At 40.2% G+C, this 18,404-nt stretch overlaps 1 protein-coding gene across 6 annotated transcripts in view; it reads left to right on the top strand.

The window, feature by feature from the left end:
- The window catches only part of rnf103 (ring finger protein 103), a 59,019-nt gene that overhangs the window by 20,697 nt on the left and 19,918 nt on the right, over positions 1–18,404 (top strand). For 2 of the 6 annotated variants that reach the window (XM_023266609.3, XM_035946567.2), the window contains 5 exons: positions 4,754–4,869; positions 7,910–8,332; positions 8,468–8,600; positions 12,780–12,866; positions 15,461–17,013. In XM_023266609.3, the coding sequence (XP_023122377.1) occupies positions 4,754–4,869; positions 7,910–8,332; positions 8,468–8,600; positions 12,780–12,866; positions 15,461–16,480 (1,779 nt within the window). In that variant the 3' untranslated portion in view covers positions 16,481–17,013. Of the gene's footprint in view, positions 1–2,695; positions 3,423–4,753; positions 4,870–7,909; positions 8,333–8,467; positions 8,601–12,779; positions 12,867–15,460; positions 17,014–18,404 lie in introns of those variants that run through there. The other 4 variants (XM_055016329.1, XM_055016330.1, XM_023266611.3 and 1 more) reach the window with 4 other exon arrangements.

Genomic DNA, 18,404 nt, shown 5'->3' with positions numbered 1-18,404 from the left:
CGGGGGACTCAGCAGAGTCTCCGGAGGCTAAAGGCGGTTTTGCAGAAATTCATTGTACAGGAAGAGGAAGGTGGTGTGGATGAGGACTGTTTGGTTGGGTTGCTTTCAGATAGCTCAACATAAACATTAACTGTGTTGGCTTTTGTTATAGGTAAAGTCAAAGTTGCTTTATGCAAGATTTTCACCATCATTATAGCATTAATCTAACAGGAAACTGCTAGCAATGGCATCCTTGGCAGATAAGGATGTTATATCTGTGTGTTGTTATCCAAGCTTCTCCAGTCTGTGTTTTGGTCTCGTGTTTGAAACTATGGTCCCTCCCTACACTTTATAGACTGACAGTGACCTTCCTCACAGCACTGTGAAGGTTTAAGTATAAATTGAGTGTTCAGCCGGTGCCTAAAATCCAAAGGAATTTTTTTTAAAAATCCTTCACTTAAATTATGTGCACTTGTTTTCTTTAAGCTTAGTGTCAGAGTTTCTGCTGCTGTTTGGAGGTTCTCCTCTACTTCTCTTTCTCCATTCTCTTGGAGTCTGCTCAACTCCACTGTATGTGTGTGTGGGTCTGTTTGGTTGTTTTCACAAACACACTGCAGTAGAAGCGAAGTGAGGATAGCGTAACTCAAGTTGACAACAACTTGCTAAGACATTTATTGTATTTTTCAATGCTAGTGTAAGCTAATGGTTGTGGCCCTATTATTTTCTGTTTGTTCTCAAGTACATAACCTTTTTTGGCTGTATATAAAATGTGAAAGTGTGGCAGGTGTGCCCTCTTGCTTTGGTCTGAGGTGCTGATGTTCTTCCGACATCTAGTGTTTTATAGTGTTGCATACATAGCCTTGAATAATCTTATTCACCATCATCTGTTTTAACAGTTTTACACATTCATTCTTTCAGCCAACTTCATGAGGTAGTCACCTGGAGCTAGCTTTTCCTATAGCCTTGAAAGAATCCTCATATATGACGAACACTCGCTGATTGCTTTTCTTTCACTTTTCTCATCCCAAAGTATCTAATTTTACTGTAACTCAAATGGCCCTTTCAAATCTGGAGGCCTGTTTTTGCTCATTGTCATGTTGAAAACCAAACAATGATCCCACTAAACTTATACCAGAAAGGGATGGTGTGTAACCGAAGAATGTTGTAGCAGCCATGCCGAACTGGTGTTACCTTGATTTCTGAATGTCTCCAACAACACCATGAGCTCCTTCTGTGTCCTTCATTGTGGGATTCACATACGCAGATCCCATCTGTACACCGTTTATTTTGTCTCACAAAGCCCCAGCAGCTGTAACCAGAAATCTAAAAGTTGACCAACGCACATTTTCCACTGATATAATGACCATATCTTGAGTTTCTCTACTCACATTCTTTTTGGTTTCCCTCAGCAGTGTTTTTTACAGCAGTCTTCTCACAACAGCTGATATTAAGATGTGTGTGCTGCCTGAACTCTAGAAAGCATTGGTGTGCGCTGTAGTTTTGGCTGTTCTTAATTGTTTACTTCTGAGGATGCTAATTTTAATGAACTGCTCCTATGCAGCAGAGGGAGCTCTTGATCTGTCTTCTCTAGGTTGGTCCATGAGAAGACACTGTCAATGGGGTTCAATGGTTTCATTGGTTTTTGTGACTGCATGAGAAGAAAATTTTAAAGTTGTTTGTATCTTGAAGGTCCCATATTGGGCTCTTTTCTAGCAAATTCGTGAAAGTGTCACATGTTCCCAGAATATGTGTGTTTGTTTTTCTCAATTATTCAACCCAAAATACTAAAAAGATTAATTTCACCATGACTGTACAACACCTGGTTTCAGGTCTGTTCTCAACAGGCTGTTTCGGTGTCAGTAGCTTAAATGCAAGCCAAGCTGCTGCTGACCACGCCCACCTCAGAAATTAGATTTGTGCTGCATCTGTGATTGACAGCCACAGCAAAATAGCTCGCACAGATATGAATGACTGTGTGAGACCAGGACTTTCTCTCTACATTATCATTCTATATGGAAATATCAAAGAATTCACATAGCCATTGTTTTTAACTGATGGTGAGCTTGTTGGGAAAAGTTGTGGTTATAATGTTAGTATCTTAGTAGTGAAGAGCAACAACTTGGAAATGGCTATGAAGTTAAGCGCTGATTGACATGTAGTCCTAATGAGATGCATTTCTGTCACTTTTTCGTACGCGTTCTGTTGTCTGACGATAGAGACAGAAAAATGTGTAAATGTGCAAAACTTTTTGGGGAATTTGGCCCTATTAAAATAGAGATTTTGTGAAAAGGCCAGAAACAAACAGAAGTAAACACTAGGCTGCTCTCAGATCTAGGGATGGGTACCCAGTCCCAGTACTAAACGAGTCCTGGGGCAAAATTTTTAAAGCTTACAGGATCGACAAGCTCTGACATTAACAGTCCTGCTAACGGTACTTTTGAAAATAAGAACGTTGTGTTGCACATTCTATCTCATTACCATAAGGTATGTGTCTACATACATCTTTGCTTTCCAAATCCAAAACAGAGTTCTAGAACACCTTGTGTGTGAGGAGTGGAGTAGCTCTGTCAATCAGTTGCAGCTCCATGCAGCACACAAACAGATAACAATGTAGGAGAAAATGTGATTAGACCACAAAAGCAACAAGTTGTTTGTATGCAAGAACAAAAACATCATCAGTCTTTTTAAACATTCAGCAAAGTGTCATCCCATACAGAGAGCGTCCCTGGTCCCGGAGCTGGATGCTTCAGATCTGCGGTTGGTGATCTACCAACTGGCTTAGTCTCCATCATGTCCACTGTGGGATGCTGCTGCTGACCTTCCTCCAGTCCGCTGCTTCCAGCTGTCCATTTCCGCCAACCTACTCTGCATCGCCCTCACTATACTTGATATTCTTATCTACATAGTGTTTGAATTTTACTACCAGCTATATATGTAGTATATTTAATGCCAGAGCCATACACCATAACAGTAAACTTATGAATCAATTTCAATGTTAGCTTGTACTTTGTATGTATCATCTAGCTTATCATGCATGTATCAAACTGTGTGTAATATGTTCCTTGTTCCCCACCCCCTCTCTTCTCCCATCCCTCCCCCTCTGCCCCTCTGCCCCTCTACCTCTCTACCTCTCCACCCCTCTACCTCTCTACCCCTCTACCTCTCTAAAGCTTGTTTTATGCTTGCTGCGTCCGCGAGGTCCGTGCAGCTCCGTGTGGAAAAATTACGTCATTTTCGCACCCACGCCCCCTCGAGCGGCCATTCCGTGTGGAAAATTTCCGCTCTGCGCACCTCCAAATTTTTTCTAACTACGCGGACGGAGCCACGCGGAAAAACATGGCGGAGGGCCAGGACCTACTTGTAGCTGAAGTCTAGAAATACGTGTACCTATACGATTCATCACACAGAGGTCACCACGACAACCGGGTTATGAACAATTCATGGTGTGAAATTAAAACTAACTGCTGAAATGCTTTTATTCAGTAAAATGCCATGTTGTAATGGTGTAAACAATGGCAAACTTCTTCTTCTCTAGTTTAGTACCAGAGTCGACCAGGTAGACGTGTGTTTGCGATACACTGCCCCCTGTAATTTGGGAGCAGACGCCGCACGGAGTATAAATGCACACACGTTCTCTTGCACGGATTTCCGTGCGGCTGATTTCCGCGTGGCTTGTTCGTGCGGAAAGTATAACCCAGCCTTACCTCTTCTGTCCCTCTCAACCTGCCGGCCAGCAGGCAGATGGGTCCCCCACATAAAGAGCCGGGTTCTGCTCAAGGTTTCTTCCCTGTTAAAAGGGAGTTTTTCTTGCCACTGTCGCCTTAGGGCTTGCTCTCGGGGTTCAGGCATTTGGGTGCTATAAAGCGTCTTGAGACAATTTGACTCGTAATTGGTGCTATATAAATGAAATTGAATTGAATTGAGAGAAGTGTTTGACTGCTGATGTTGGTGTTAGTGGCAGAAGAAGTACTTGAACTGTTTCTATCACACAGTACCAATACTGTCAAAGAAAAAGTACTGCATTATTTTATACTCAACTGAAGAGCGAAAGAGGTGTTATCAACACAGAGTGCTGACATTTATTAAATATCTGTTCAAGGTGAAGCTTTTAATTCTGATATAATGCTGGAGAGTCTAAGGAAACACAGTGCAAAATATTTTATTTTGTGAGTAAAATTTGACAGACTGATGATCCCATCACCACAGGATTAATGCCTATGATGTGATTTGTTAATATTACAGTTATTACAGAGAACCCAAGAACATTCATTTTTTTCACAGTACATATGAGAAAATAAAGCAATCTTAAATCTCCTCTTAAAAACAATAAGTAATTATAATGGTACCAATAAAAGTACTGTTAAAGTACTGGATTCATAAGACGTATTGGTTACAATACCATTAACATCTTACCGATACCCATCCCTACTTGGTTCACACTGAAACACAATAGATGACATGAAAACACAATAACCCACCCAGGTCTTGTTTATTGGTTACGAATTAGTCTTCAAGTTTCCGTCATCTCTAAATGTCCCTCAGCTTAACAGTTTTCACAGAGCTCCGACCTGTGGGCATTCAATCAAAGCAATGGAAGTGTTAACCACACTAGCCAAACAGTGTGCTACCACTAAGAATTTTCGATTGTTGTTGTGACATTACCACCATTAATAAAAGTGCTTCACTGGGTTTTCAGATCCTCAGATGTTTTATGTCCCTTGACAGATTTTGTATCACTCCAGTGACCCTGTCGTGTCCCTGTATTTGCCTGCAGGTCATTGCCCAGGACCGGGAAGCCCTGCTCAGTCAGTCCAATTGGGGGAAGATGGTGCAAAAAGTGTCTCAGTTTGGGATCAGAACTGGAACCTTCAACTGTTCTAATGATTACAGGTTGGAAGATTTTGCTTCATCAAAACAGATTACTAAAATGAATCAGCATTTACTAACATACATGCAATGTCTGTTTTATGTGGACTTACTTCAGTCTCTGAGTTAAGTGAATTGGCATTGACAAAAATACCTTCCTCCAACTTATTTTTATGCTACATTTTTTAGTGAGAACACTTGTACTATATATATTTGGTATTTGCCCATTACATTTTGAGGTGGTTTTTCATGTAAAAGCAACACAGAAGCATATATTTTGCCAGTCTCTTCTTTTAAAGCTCATCATAATCCCTGCATACTCGGGAGTCCCAGAAAATAAGTCCATGATCTCCAGCCATTACACATTCCATTGAACATAAAGCTGGTACTGAACCTTTGACACAGAAGTGGCATCCTGAAAAATCAAATTTTTGTCTCTTTTTCAGGGCGCATCCCTATTAGCCAGGGAGTTTTTGGTTGACAGTTCAGTGCCCTGGATGATAGTTCTTCTGTGCATTTCTTAGTGTATCACAATGTTACTTTTATATTTGGTTACATTCTACTAATGAAAACAGCTATTTCAACAAAACGCATTTTAATGATTACATTAAAGTACAACTGTAAAGGCACTGCATGTTGGTAAACCTCTGAGTGTATGTAAATGCAACTTAGTTAATGTGCAATTCAAGACAGCGTGAAAACACAAAGCTAATGCATTGTTTTATATAATACAAAACTCAAGAGTGTGCTTTAAATCTGTTTATTGCTGGTCTTTTACATTTTAGGTACGCTTAGGTATATTTTATGTTTACTAGGTAAAAGTAGAGAATGCTCTAGTAAATGCAGTGCATCACACTGTCGTTAAACTCAAAAATAGCTTAGTATACTTTGTCTCTTCATCTTTTTCTTTGTTAAAAGAGTTTATTAATAGTAATATGTGTAAAAATAGCTCGATATGAATAGAAAATATGTCATAGTGTAAAATTGGTGGTGGTTTTCATGATTTTCATTAGGTATTAGGATTCCTATGTTGGTATAGTATTCACAGCTGTAGTAGTACGGTACTTGTGGTTGTATTAGAAGAACCAGTAATAGCTGCATCTCAACTAGTTAATGATTCAAAAGAGGCTGAGAACTTAATCACACAAGGTTAGCTGACAGTTGCACCATTGAGCAAGCAAGCGCAGCATAGCACATTGATGCGAAGATGGCAATAATGAACCCAACGAACCCACTTTTGAAGAATAACCACTGAGATGAACAAAGATGCTCCATTTGTCTGTCACTTCCTGGTGGAAGCTAGGCTGCTACTCTTCTTCTTTTGTCTACTGTTGTACAGATAGAAATACTTGTTTTATCGGTCTTCTAGAAACAGAGTTCCATCAGCTCATGTGAGGGAATCACGCCACCTGGAGTAACTAGTAACTGCACCTCACAGTTGTAGATTTTTTTTCTAGAGGTCAATTCTGATTCAAATTGGACCAAAATCCACAAACACATAAGAGGAAAGTCAACAAACTGACCTGAAATGGCATCTGCAAATGTGCAAAACCTGTGTAATGTGCAAAAATGGATCCACTGATGCATAAATATCACTTTAAGTATTTTTGCACTGAAGCTGTTTACATTTACAAGACTGTATCATTTTTACATGTTTAAATTATGTGTTTATGCTTTAAACAGTATATTTGTGAATTAAGTTGTTATTGTGGGCATTATTTTACATAACGCGAAAATATTATGTTTGTGAATAACAAAATCTTTGTTGACCATGGTACACATTTGTGGATTGTCTTCGGTGGGTTACACCTATTAAAATGAATAACGTTTTTCAGCCCTTATGTTTGTTTTTAACATCAGTCCACAATGTTTTCTCTATAAAGTACAGATGCCATGACATCAATGCCACTGAAATTCCATAGCTGACACGAAAAAAATTGTTCCCTAAAAGATGGTAACATTGGCAGCCTAACGTTATGAGCTACCTGACGCAAAAGCTGATAGTAACGTTACAATACATGCTGATAATATGAAATTAACTATAACTCACCATGAATTCTGTGAACAGATCAGGATGACATTTTGATACATCTGAGGTGTTTCCTCCTGTTTGACATGGTGTGTGACACTGTTTGCACACTGGATTTTGATTGTCTACAACTTGCAACAACGTGGACTTGTTCCAGCAGCTGCACTTTCTGCCGCCATTCCACATTTTGTTGTTATTATTCCAGTATCTTCAGTACTTATGGCATCAGTGGTACCATGTAGGGATTGACCAATATGTTTTTTTTTTTCAGGGGAAATCATAATTTTTATTAATCAAGGAGTTTGATGATCAGCATTTCAAACTGATATGCATTTGCAGTGAAAATGAAAATCTAGGTATCAAAACAAATACAAGCACAATACTTTGTTGGGGTGCCTTTGTTTATTGTTTTTTTACATATGTTTAAGTAAAAGAGAACTTAACAACATGTATCTTACAGTGTTTATTGGCTCTTACTGGTGACGTGTACTCAGTCAGGCCATAAGGTACTGACTACAGATCAAAAGAGGTGGCTAGTAGTGCGATTTTAAATGTATTTATTTAATCTTTAATCAGTTTAAATAATAACAATGCCAAACTTTAGAAAAGTTATAAATATTGGATGTGATAATTGATTCCTAGCATCTTTGGAACCATAGAAAAGCAATTACCATCATGTATTTAGAATGTTGGCATGAACTTGGTACCGACATTTTCATTATTGTTGTATTCCTACAAGAGAAACCGCTGTTGTTTTTTCTAAATATAAGATTCAACACTAAAAGATTTTACATGAGCCCAGATATAAGTACCACAAATGTTCTCGTTCAAAGGAGGTGGAAAAAATACTGCAAACACCTTTCACTGTAATGTAATGTGTAATGTGAATATTTACACTCAGGATTTATGGATGGTATTCCTGCAGAATTTGTTCAGTTATAAAATGTGTACATTTGAATGGTAAAGGCATCAAACTGCACAGTAATACTGTTGTTATGTAATACAAACAAAGTGCTTCTCTGTTCTTTCCACCAGGTCATGTATCAAACGTGGTTGGCAGCACTCCACTCTCATCATGTCTGTTCCTCAGACTTCAGCGTCTAAGGGCAAAGTCATGCTAAAAGAATACAATGGCCGTCGCATTGAAACTGAATACATTTTCCGCTGGATGACCTCACATGTGGCTCATCGAATCAAAACTTTGCGTCAGTCTGAGCAGCTAATGGAGGAGTGGCACTCTGATCCTACTTACCCAGTAAAGATGTTTCTGTTCGCCCGTCTGTCCCAGCCGCCCACCTTCTTCTCCTCACTGTCCGTCAAGTTCACTGGCAGGATTGAGTTTATCTTTGTGGATGTACGACACTGGGACAACCTCAGCACCCTATCTGAAATCGGTGTGACACAGAGTCCTGCCTATATTCTCAAGATGCCTGAGGGCATTTATCGCTACGGTGACAGGTGATGATTAAACATGCAAATGATGATTTTTCTGTTCTCCTTCCATTTTAATTATTTTTTTCCCTCTCCGTTTCTCCCCTCCTTTTTCTCAACCTCTTCTCACCTTCTGTTTTCCTCTGTCCACTCTGCTTATAGTACTGGGGAGATCCTGTCCTTAGCTGCCATGGATACTTTCCTGCGTTCAGTACAGCCAGAGGTCAATGATCTGTTTGTCCTCAGTCTGGTGCTCGTCAACTTGTTGGCCTGGATGGACCTCTTCATTACACAGGTCACTTGCTTCATTACCATTATGTACATAAAAAGGACTTGATCAGCAAATTGAACATGGTACATTTTTATGAATCAGAATACCCAAAATTCAGTTCTACGTTGAGCAGCTTCAACATTAAAATGTAATTTGTAACAGTAACATGCAACAGTATAGTGTACTGTATAAACAGCAATAAACTAAAAAAAAGGAACCATTCCACATAACAAAGTACACTGCCTGTCCAAAAAAAATAAGTCATCACCTGGATTTAACTAAGCAAATAAGTACAAGCCTTCCATTGGATAATAAGTACAGTCATGAATACGTTTCAGCAGGCAACAACTTAACCCTAGTTGATGCAGTTAGGAGCTTCTCATTTCTTAAAGAACATGTTGGAAGACATATCCTGTGATTATAGAAAGGATGTTAATCCATTTAAGAAGGTGAAATTATTGGCCCACATCATGCAAAGAAAACTAAGGAGATGTCTAAAACTACTAAAATCGTATTAAGAATCATCCAACACATTATTAAAACCTCGAAGGACAGTGGTGAACCATCATCTTTGAGGAAGAAATGTGGTCGGTCATGTGGTCTGACGAGTCCAGATTTAGCCTGTTCCAAAGTGATGGGCGTATGACAGTAAGAAGAGAGGCAGATGAAGTGATGCACTCACCTTGCCTAGTGCTTACCGTACAAGCCTGTGGGGGCAGTGTTAAGATCTGGGGTTGGTCAGGGTCAGGTTCAGCAACATTATGTGCTCAATGAGGTCAGCTGACTACCTAAGTACAGTGGTCCCTCACTATATTGCGGTTCACTTCTCATGGTCTCACTATATCACGGATTTTTGGATTAGGTTTAGTTCCACGGATGTTTCGTTATGTCGCGGAATTTTTCAGTACAGATATTTTTTCTGTAATTCTTATTGTGGCAAGTTGCATTAAAAGGTAACGCTAGCCAATATCTGCCTACTCTTTAAGAACATTATAATTGCCTAGGGCTTTTAGTTTGACACAGACTACAGTATAAATGTGGCAGGAAGTCATCAAACACACTACACTTCACACTCACGGTCCTGACAACATAACACTTAATCAAACTAACTAGGCTGACTAAACCACAAAAACACAATAAAACATACACTATATTGCCAAAAGTATTCGCTCACTTGCCTTGACTCGCATATGAACGTAGGTGACATCCCATTCCTAATCCATAGGGTTCAATATGACGTCGTTCCACCCTTTGCAGCTAGAACAGCTTCAGCTCTTCTGGGAAGGCTGTCCACAAGGTTTAGGAGTGTGTTTATGGGAATTTTTGACCATTCTTCCAGAAGCGCATTTGTGAGGTCACACACTGATGTTGGACCAGAAGGCCTGGCTCTCATTCTCCACTCTAATTCATCCCAAAGGTGGTCTATCGGGTTGAGGTCAGGACTCTGTGCAGGCCAGTCAAGTTCATCCACACGGGACTCTGTCATCCATGTCTTTATGGACCTTGCTTTGTGCACTGGTGCACAGTCATGTTGGAAGAGGAAGGGGCCAGCTCCAAACTGTTCCCACAAAGTTGGGAGCATGGAATTGTCAAAATGTCTTGGTATGCTGAAGCATTCAGAGTTCCTTTCACTGGAACTAAGGGGCCAAGTCCAGCTCCTGTAAAACAAGCCCACACCATAATCCCCCTCCACCAAACTTTACACTTGGCACAGTGCAGTCCGACAAGTATCGTTCTCCTGGAAACCGCCAAACCCAGACTCATCCATCAGATTGCCAGATGGAGAAGCGCGATTCGTCACTCCAGAGAACGCGTCTCCACTGCTCTAGAGTCCAGTGGCGGCGGCTTTACACCACTGCATCCGACGCTTTGCATTGCACTTGGTGATGTGTGGCTTGGATGCAGCTGCTCGGCCATGGAAACCCATTCCATGAAGCTCTCTGCTGAAGCACTGTTCTTGAGCTAATCTGAAGGTCACATGAAGTTTGAAGGTCTGTAGCGATTGACTCTGCAGAAAGTTGGTGACCTCTTGGCACTATGCGCCTCAGCATCCGCTGACCCCACTCCATCAGTTTACGTGGCCTACCACATGGTGGCTGAGTTGCTGTCGTTTCCACACACTTCCACTTTCTTATAATACAGCTGACAGTTGACTGTGGAGCGAGGAAATGTTACGACTGGATTTGTTGTACAGGTGGCATCTTATCACAGTTCCACGCTGGAATTCACTGAGCTCCTGAGAGCGACCCATTCTTTCACAAATGTTTGTAAAAGCAGTCTGCATGCCTAGGTGCTTGATTTTATACACCTGTGGCCATGGAAGTGATTGGAACACCTGATTCTGATTATTTGGATGGGTGAGCGAATACTTTTGGCAATATAGTGTAAATACTAATAACACTGGAACACTAACATAAACCACATTAATGACATTTAAACCCCCAATGCCCCGAACTCCTATGTTGCATTGCAGCACAACAGTTCAGTCATAGCAACCAGCGTACAGCGCTGGGCTCTGATTGACTCAGCGACCGTAGTCAGTCTCCTCCATCTCCCCTGAGTATAATGCATATGGTATAGCGGCATTCAGTATCTGGCCTGTCTGTCTCACACACACGTCTGATCCCTGCATAGTGTTGCTCTGCGGTGATGTGAGGTGTGTGGGGAGGATTTATAAAGCCTTAAAATACATATCAACAAGAAAAACACTCAGAGAGCCCAATACTCTGCCAAGACTGTTCATTCTCTGACCTGGCGCTGAACACAGACGTGTGTTATGCATGTGTGCGTGAATCGTCTGACCTGAATATGTAGCGGGACATATGTGATGGGACTCAAACACCCCCACAATTTAATCAATACATCAATTGTTCCTTGTATCAATTCCGATCAGTCGGCAATGGCAGATTTGTAGTAGGATCACATGATCGTCAGCGGGGAGCTGAGGCAGCGTTCACTTGTTGTCATGGTTACAGTGACGCCGTGCCAGCCACTATATCTTGCAGTAGGAAATCTTTAACAAATCTGTGGATCCAGACTATAAGCCGTATCACTGCCAAAATCTAACCACTTGGTCCTTGTGTCATTTCTGACCTTCCCTGAAAATTTCATCCAAATCCGTTGGTCTGTTTTGAGTAGTATTGCATAGGACAGACAGATTCACAGAGAAACGTACACTGATCGTCACATAACTCCACCGCGTTCCTTGGCGGAGTTATAATAAAATAAATATTCTAGTATCAAATTTGTGTATGATTGTGTTAATTTGCATTTACTTTATTTTGTTTATTATTTTTGTGTTTATTTATGTTGTGCCAGTAAGAGCGGTCCGTGTTTGTTGTGCTGAGCAGTGAATAAAACCTGCAGGAAACTGTCCTGTCCTGCTGGGGATGTTTAGCATGAAAGACAGCAAAAGACATGAGCATAAAAATGCAAAATAATTGTAACCGGTGTAACCTACAGCCCTGGAGACAGGTGAGTGGACCAATATTTAAGGGTTACAATATGGTCTCTATATCGCGAATTTTCGTCTATCGCGGGAGGGTCTGGAACATAACCCCCGCGATATACGAGGGACCACTGTATACTAAAACATACCAGGTCTTTCCATCGATAGAGTTTTTCTTCCCTGATGGCACGAGCATATTCCAAGATGACGATGCCAGGATTCATTAGGCTCACATTGTGAATGGGTTGTTCAGGGAGCATGAGACATCATTTTCAAACATGGATTGGCCTCCACAGAGTCCAGCCCTAAGCCCCATAGAGAATCTTTGGGATGTGCTGAAAAAAACTTTGCACAGTGGTCCGACTCTCCCATCAACAATGCAAGATCTTGGCAGAAAATCAATGCACCTCTGGACAGAAAAAATGCTGTGACATTGCAGAAGCTTATCGAAATGATGCCATGGCGAATGTGTGCCATACTCAGAGCTACAGGTGATCCAACAAAATATTAGTGTGTGACTTTTTTTGGACATACAATGTATTTTAATACTTCAAGTAAATTTTGATGATATTATTTTTGTGCTTTTATTAATATTAGTTATATATTGAATACAGGGCTTTTTTTGTAACACAATCTTGATACTTTCAGGATTAAACACCTTATGCACAATGCTGAAGAGAGAAAAGACAGAAACATAGTTAATCCTGTAGTTACTGCTCAGTTTATTTTTAACATGTATTTACTGTCATGGACAGGGGGCAACAGTGAAACGATTTGTAGTCCTCATTCGCACCCTTGGAACCTACAACTCTGTACTGCTGGTGTCCTGGCTCCCTGTTCTGGTAGGAAATTACCTATACCACATGATTTTCATAACAGACCACACTTACAAATTCTTCTTATGTTGACATTATTTTTCAAAGATTAAATTTACACAGTTTTTAATGATTAACCATCCCTGAAGCTAAACTGGAACTTTTCCTCCTAGAGTTTTAATCACACTAGTGCCACTGTGGACATGTTCTCAGATATTATAAGGGAGATAGTCACCTCTTAAAGAATCCTGAATAGTTTCTATTTTTGTTCTAAATCTATTGAAGAATTCATTAACACCAAGGATTGCTGCTGAATGGCACATGCTCTGCACCTCTCCCCAAAAGCAAATTGTTTGTTTTGTATCAGCCGAACTGGGAAACGTTGAGCTAAACATGTTGCAATAATGCCAGCACAGTGTCGTAACTGTGCTCATGCATAGTAGAAGTCTAACCTGTGGGGGAAAAACACTTCCATATTTTGGGGTAAAGTGAACAAACTTTTAAGAGTGCTTTTTATTAGATTTTATTTGGGATTCTATACATACAGTTTCAATGTTCAAGTAACCATTTAAATTGCGGTTCTGTCTCTCTACCTGTTTATTTAAAAAGGGCCTGGTCTTGTTATTCTGAAATAACTGCCCAGGGACATTATCATGATGGCTGCCAAGTGGCGAGACTTGCCTAAAAGGACTTTAGTAGTTTCCCATTTTGTGTTATTCATGCATACATGTGCTCATGTGTAGAGGCAAAAATAATTCTTGGCAATGAGTGCAAACTATAGAGGTTTGAATGTTTAAAAAAATAAAATGATACAACTTAGCTTTGTTTAGGTTTTATGTTTTTATGCCTTAAAATTTTGTAAGTAATACTGAACGGAACTTTTGTTTGTTTCTAAGAATCCTCTACAAGTCACCTTTAGAGTATTATTAGTCAAGGAGTTATTGTAAAAATCTGTCAATACAGCGACCACTTAATGACATTGTTTCTGGCCTACTCTATATATTGCTCTGTTTACACTGAGGTGGTTGCCTTCAATAATCTGTTTTTTCAGTCCTTGTACTGTGCAGTGCCATAGAGGTAAATCAATGTCTGAAAGCATAATAAAGCATAGTATTTGCAAACAATATGACCTGACAAAATATTTGTAACATTCAGCATCTTGCTCTCTGGCATATATGAACATGCTGAAAAGAGTGAATATGAAAGAGATTTCATGGCTGGGACACAGATGGCAGGAGCTTCAATCACAGACAACTCAACTAGCTGTTGTTTTAATAAAAATACTGTTTAAGTGACAGCTGCTCTATATGTACAGGAAAGACATCAGGAAACATGACCAGAAGCAGTTTTTATGATGCTTGTGCATCAGTTGAAATGTACAAAAAATGGAAGAGTAGCTCTTCCTCATGTGATTGAGAATATCAATGCAGGACGTGATTAGCCATCAGCGAGAACAGTCTGTCATAAGGTCTGTATCTTACTATGTGAAGTGCAATGAGATGACATGCCGTGAAGTGGTGCTATGCAAATAAAATAAAATTGAACTGAATTGACTTGTCAAGGATTACTTACAGAGTAGTATAGTATTATAGTGCATATAGTGTTATATATATCATTACAAAAATTAATGCACATTTGAGAGTTCAGTGTTGTAAAAAAGGCACTGTTCTATAGAGATGGGGAAACATGATGTTATCAGATTAGTCATTCCTCACCATATTCTCATCAAATGATTTGGGAGTCTGGTGACTGTGTTTTGCTGTAACGGCCATTTGACTGGCCTTGTTTTGCTCCAATTATTCTCTTAAGAGGGAAGGTTCAGTGCAAATCATTACAAAACTGCTTTGAGTGATAACCTTTGTTCTATGATAAAAATGTTTTTATCCTGATGGAAGAGGTCTCTTCCAGAATGACAGTGCCCTCATTGATCGAGCACAAGGGGTCACTGAATAGTTTGATGAGTATGACGATTATGTGAATCATATGCTATGGCCTTCACTGTTCTGAGGGAATTGGGATTCTTGCCTAGTATAGGACAAAAGAAAGAGACCAGGGAGCTTGAAATTATGCGAACCCTTTATTTCTGCACAAATGACCAGACACATCATCTCAATATTCACAAAAATCCTAAAAATGGATAAAGAGAACGACCCATGCAAATGCTTGCATGCTTAGATTCTGATAGATCACTGTCCTTTACATACAACAGAGTGCCCACTAACACCTGATTGTCATCCCATTGATCGAAAACTCCTCGCTCTAATTTCAACATCAAAACGGCTAATTGTAAAGGCTTGCATACTTTTGCCACACATAGATGTGTAATGTTGGATCTTTTTTCTCAATAAATAAATGATCCAGTATATTTTTCCATCTTTTGTTTAATTGGGTTTTCTTTAGGATTACTGTGAAAATCCAATGATTTATTAGGTCATATTTATACAGAAATATATAAATCATTCTAACGGTTTCCCCAACTTTCAGGCACCACTGTATATAGCTCTAAACTAGCAGAATAAGTACCAAACTACCTAACCTAAATGACCATTAATGATTTGACTCAGTATAGAGCTAAATTAACAATATGTAATCACTAATCACTGATTGATCACTCCTTCTAGGCTCTCCTTCAGCTGCCCTATCTGGATACTCTGTATGGTTACAGTCTGAAGCTGCTACGTTATGCTGATACCACCACATTGGCCAGCCTTGTGAGAGCTGACTGGACCTTCTACTCATCCCACCCAGCTCTCTTCCTGTCCACTTACCTGGCCCATGGTCTGTTGGTTGACTACTTTGAGAAGAAACGCCGCTGTGGTGACAGGAGCCAAGAGGACAGCACTACCAACCTGGAGTGGCTGGCCAGTCTGTGGGACTGGTACGCGTCCTATCTGCTCCACCCAATTGCTTCATTACAGCAGTTCCCATCTGATCATTCAGACTGGGAGGATGATCCCAACGTCTTATTTGAGCGTTTTGCATTCCCTGATCTGTGGCTTCGCCCATTAGTAAACATAGATTACATTAAAGCACTGCCAACGTGGAGGCTCAGAGCTGTTAGACTTTACAGTGGAAACAAATTAGATGAAAAGCTGGATGAGGAGAGTGATTGCTCACATTCAGATACAGAGTGCAGGGCAAATAGGGACTCCCCTCCTTCATGTCCCATCAGACCTTTACACAGGAGCATAAGGCACAAGAGATCATTGTGCAATCAGGACAGCAACACACAGCTATCTGTGTGTAGGAACATGAACCCCAGCAGCTGCCAGCATGTGTGCACTGCTGTTGCATCATCCCTCTGTTGCAGTCATAGGAACGAAAGCTCACCATTAGCTGACAAGACACTGAAGGATGGCTGCCTCACACCAAAGTGTGTCTCTAACTGTCAGCAGTGTGATTGGGCTGGGTGGCCTTGTGACATGCTTCAGTGTTCAGAGTGTGTGGTGTGTCTGGAGAACTTTGTGAGTGAGGAGCTGCTGACGGGTCTGCCATGTGGCCATGCCTTTCACCAGCAGTGCATTGTGGTGTGGTTGGCAGCAGGTAGACACTGCTGCCCAGTGTGTCGATGGCCCAGTTACAAGAAGAAACAGCAGAGAGCTGCACAAAGCAGTTTCACTGAAAGTACACTGCAGGAATGATCACCAGGACGGTATCCTTCTGATCTCTGTGTCTTCTCTTAAACTCACTGGGCATTTAGACAATATCTTACCATCACAATTTACTTGGAATGAAGTTAGGACTGAGGAGGAATTGAAAAGAAAAAAATTAAGTGTCAAGTAATGTAATAGGGGCTGCTGTTATTTTGTCATTAGTCAGCTTGTTCCATTCCTGTTGAAGGCAATGTGCTGACCATCAAGAAAGATGGAACTATCAAAAGCCAACTGCAATGCTTCCTGCATAGAGAGGATAATGACTCACACATTATCCACATGTATAGTCATGGTAAACTATGTAGTGCAATAAAAACATAATTATAGTTTTGCCTTATTCATCTAGCAGACTACTGCTGCTTTTAGGACTGTGAGGAAAGTAGAGGCTGTTCACCCCAAAAACTACTACAAGAAGTGACTAATCAAGTTAAATGAATCAGAACCTAATTGTATAAAAATACACATGTACAATGTCTACTCCATCCTGTATGCTTACCAAATACAAAAAGAACATTCCTTTATGTGTTGTAATTAGCATTTTGTTAAGAATGGTAGGGATCTGAAAAGCCTTGTTTCTTGATCTCTGTTATTGGTCATCATAGGAATTTTCTATTAGTCTGCACAGAAATAATATTCTAATGTAAAATTATGACTGCAAGCTCTTGTACTATGATTCTTATTGTGATTCTGAAAGTATTGACATGACCACACTAACAACCAATTTTCACAAAAAACGTCCATTTGACATGATGTTCATTTTTATTACACTACCAGTCAAAGGTTTGGACACACCTTCTCATTCAATGTTTTATCTTTATTTTTTCTATTTTCTACATTGTAGATTCTTAATGAAGACATCAAAACTATGAAGCAAGATATCCGGAATTATGTAGCAAACAAACAATTGTGAAATAACTCTGAATATGTTTTAGATTTTAGATTTGCTTTGCAAACCCTTGGGCTTCTCTCAGTGAGCTTCATGAGGTAGTCACCTGCAATGGTTTTCAATTCACAGGTGTGCCTTGTCAAGGTTAATTTGTGAAATTTCTTGCCTTCTTAGGCCTTGTCCACATGTAGCAGGGTTTTTGTAAAGCCGAATATCCTGCCCCCTCCATCTAGAAAAAAAACTTACGTACACACCACCTCGTTTTTAGAAAAAAACTTCATCCACACCTAACCGCATAAGTGCGTTTTTAAGCACATTCATAAGCATGCCGGAACTTTAGGTGGCAGTAGTTCCCCAAATCCTATCCAATCAGAGTAAGAATAACCGTCCTTAAAGTCGTCCTTCGCCTGTGTTGTTGAATGTGGAGCAGTATCTGGGCTTGTAAAAACAAGCAAGTAAAAAGCGCCTGTACAAGAAACAGCGCCCAAAACCTTGTGAGAGCATCCATACTGTTACCGAATGTAAACACAGGTCGCATATGTGACGTAAGAACATATTTTGTCGCAGGCGGTGACATTTCAAAATGCAAAACCCCGGTTACTGACATCCACATGCAGACGCATAAAACGGAGAATTCGCAAATCTTCACTTTGGTCGGAGTTTTTAAAAAGAATCGTTTTTGATGACGTAAATCTGCGTTTTTGTGTGGATGATAGGCCGAATCGTAGAAAAATATCTTCGTTTTGTGAGATGCCCGGCTACGTGTGGACAAGGCCTTAATGGGATTGGGACCATCAGTTGTGTTGTGTAGAAGTCAGGTTGGTACACAGTTGACAGCCCTATTTGACAACTGTTAGAAGAACCAATTGGCTAAGAAAACGGAAACGACAGTCCATCGTGTCTTTAAGAAATTAAGTTCAGTCAGTCCAGAAAAATTGCAAAAACTTTGAATGTATCCCCAAGTGCAGTCACAAAAAAACATCAAGTACTATGAAAAAACCTAATATAGGGCTGGGACTTTAACGC

The sequence above is a fragment of the Amphiprion ocellaris genome, chromosome 13 (genome assembly GCF_022539595.1).
Source record: "Amphiprion ocellaris isolate individual 3 ecotype Okinawa chromosome 13, ASM2253959v1, whole genome shotgun sequence".
Classification (NCBI taxonomy): domain Eukaryota; kingdom Metazoa; phylum Chordata; class Actinopteri; family Pomacentridae; genus Amphiprion; species Amphiprion ocellaris.
The sequence above is the reverse complement of the archived record's forward strand: the minus strand, read 5'-3'. Positions and strand labels throughout refer to the sequence as shown.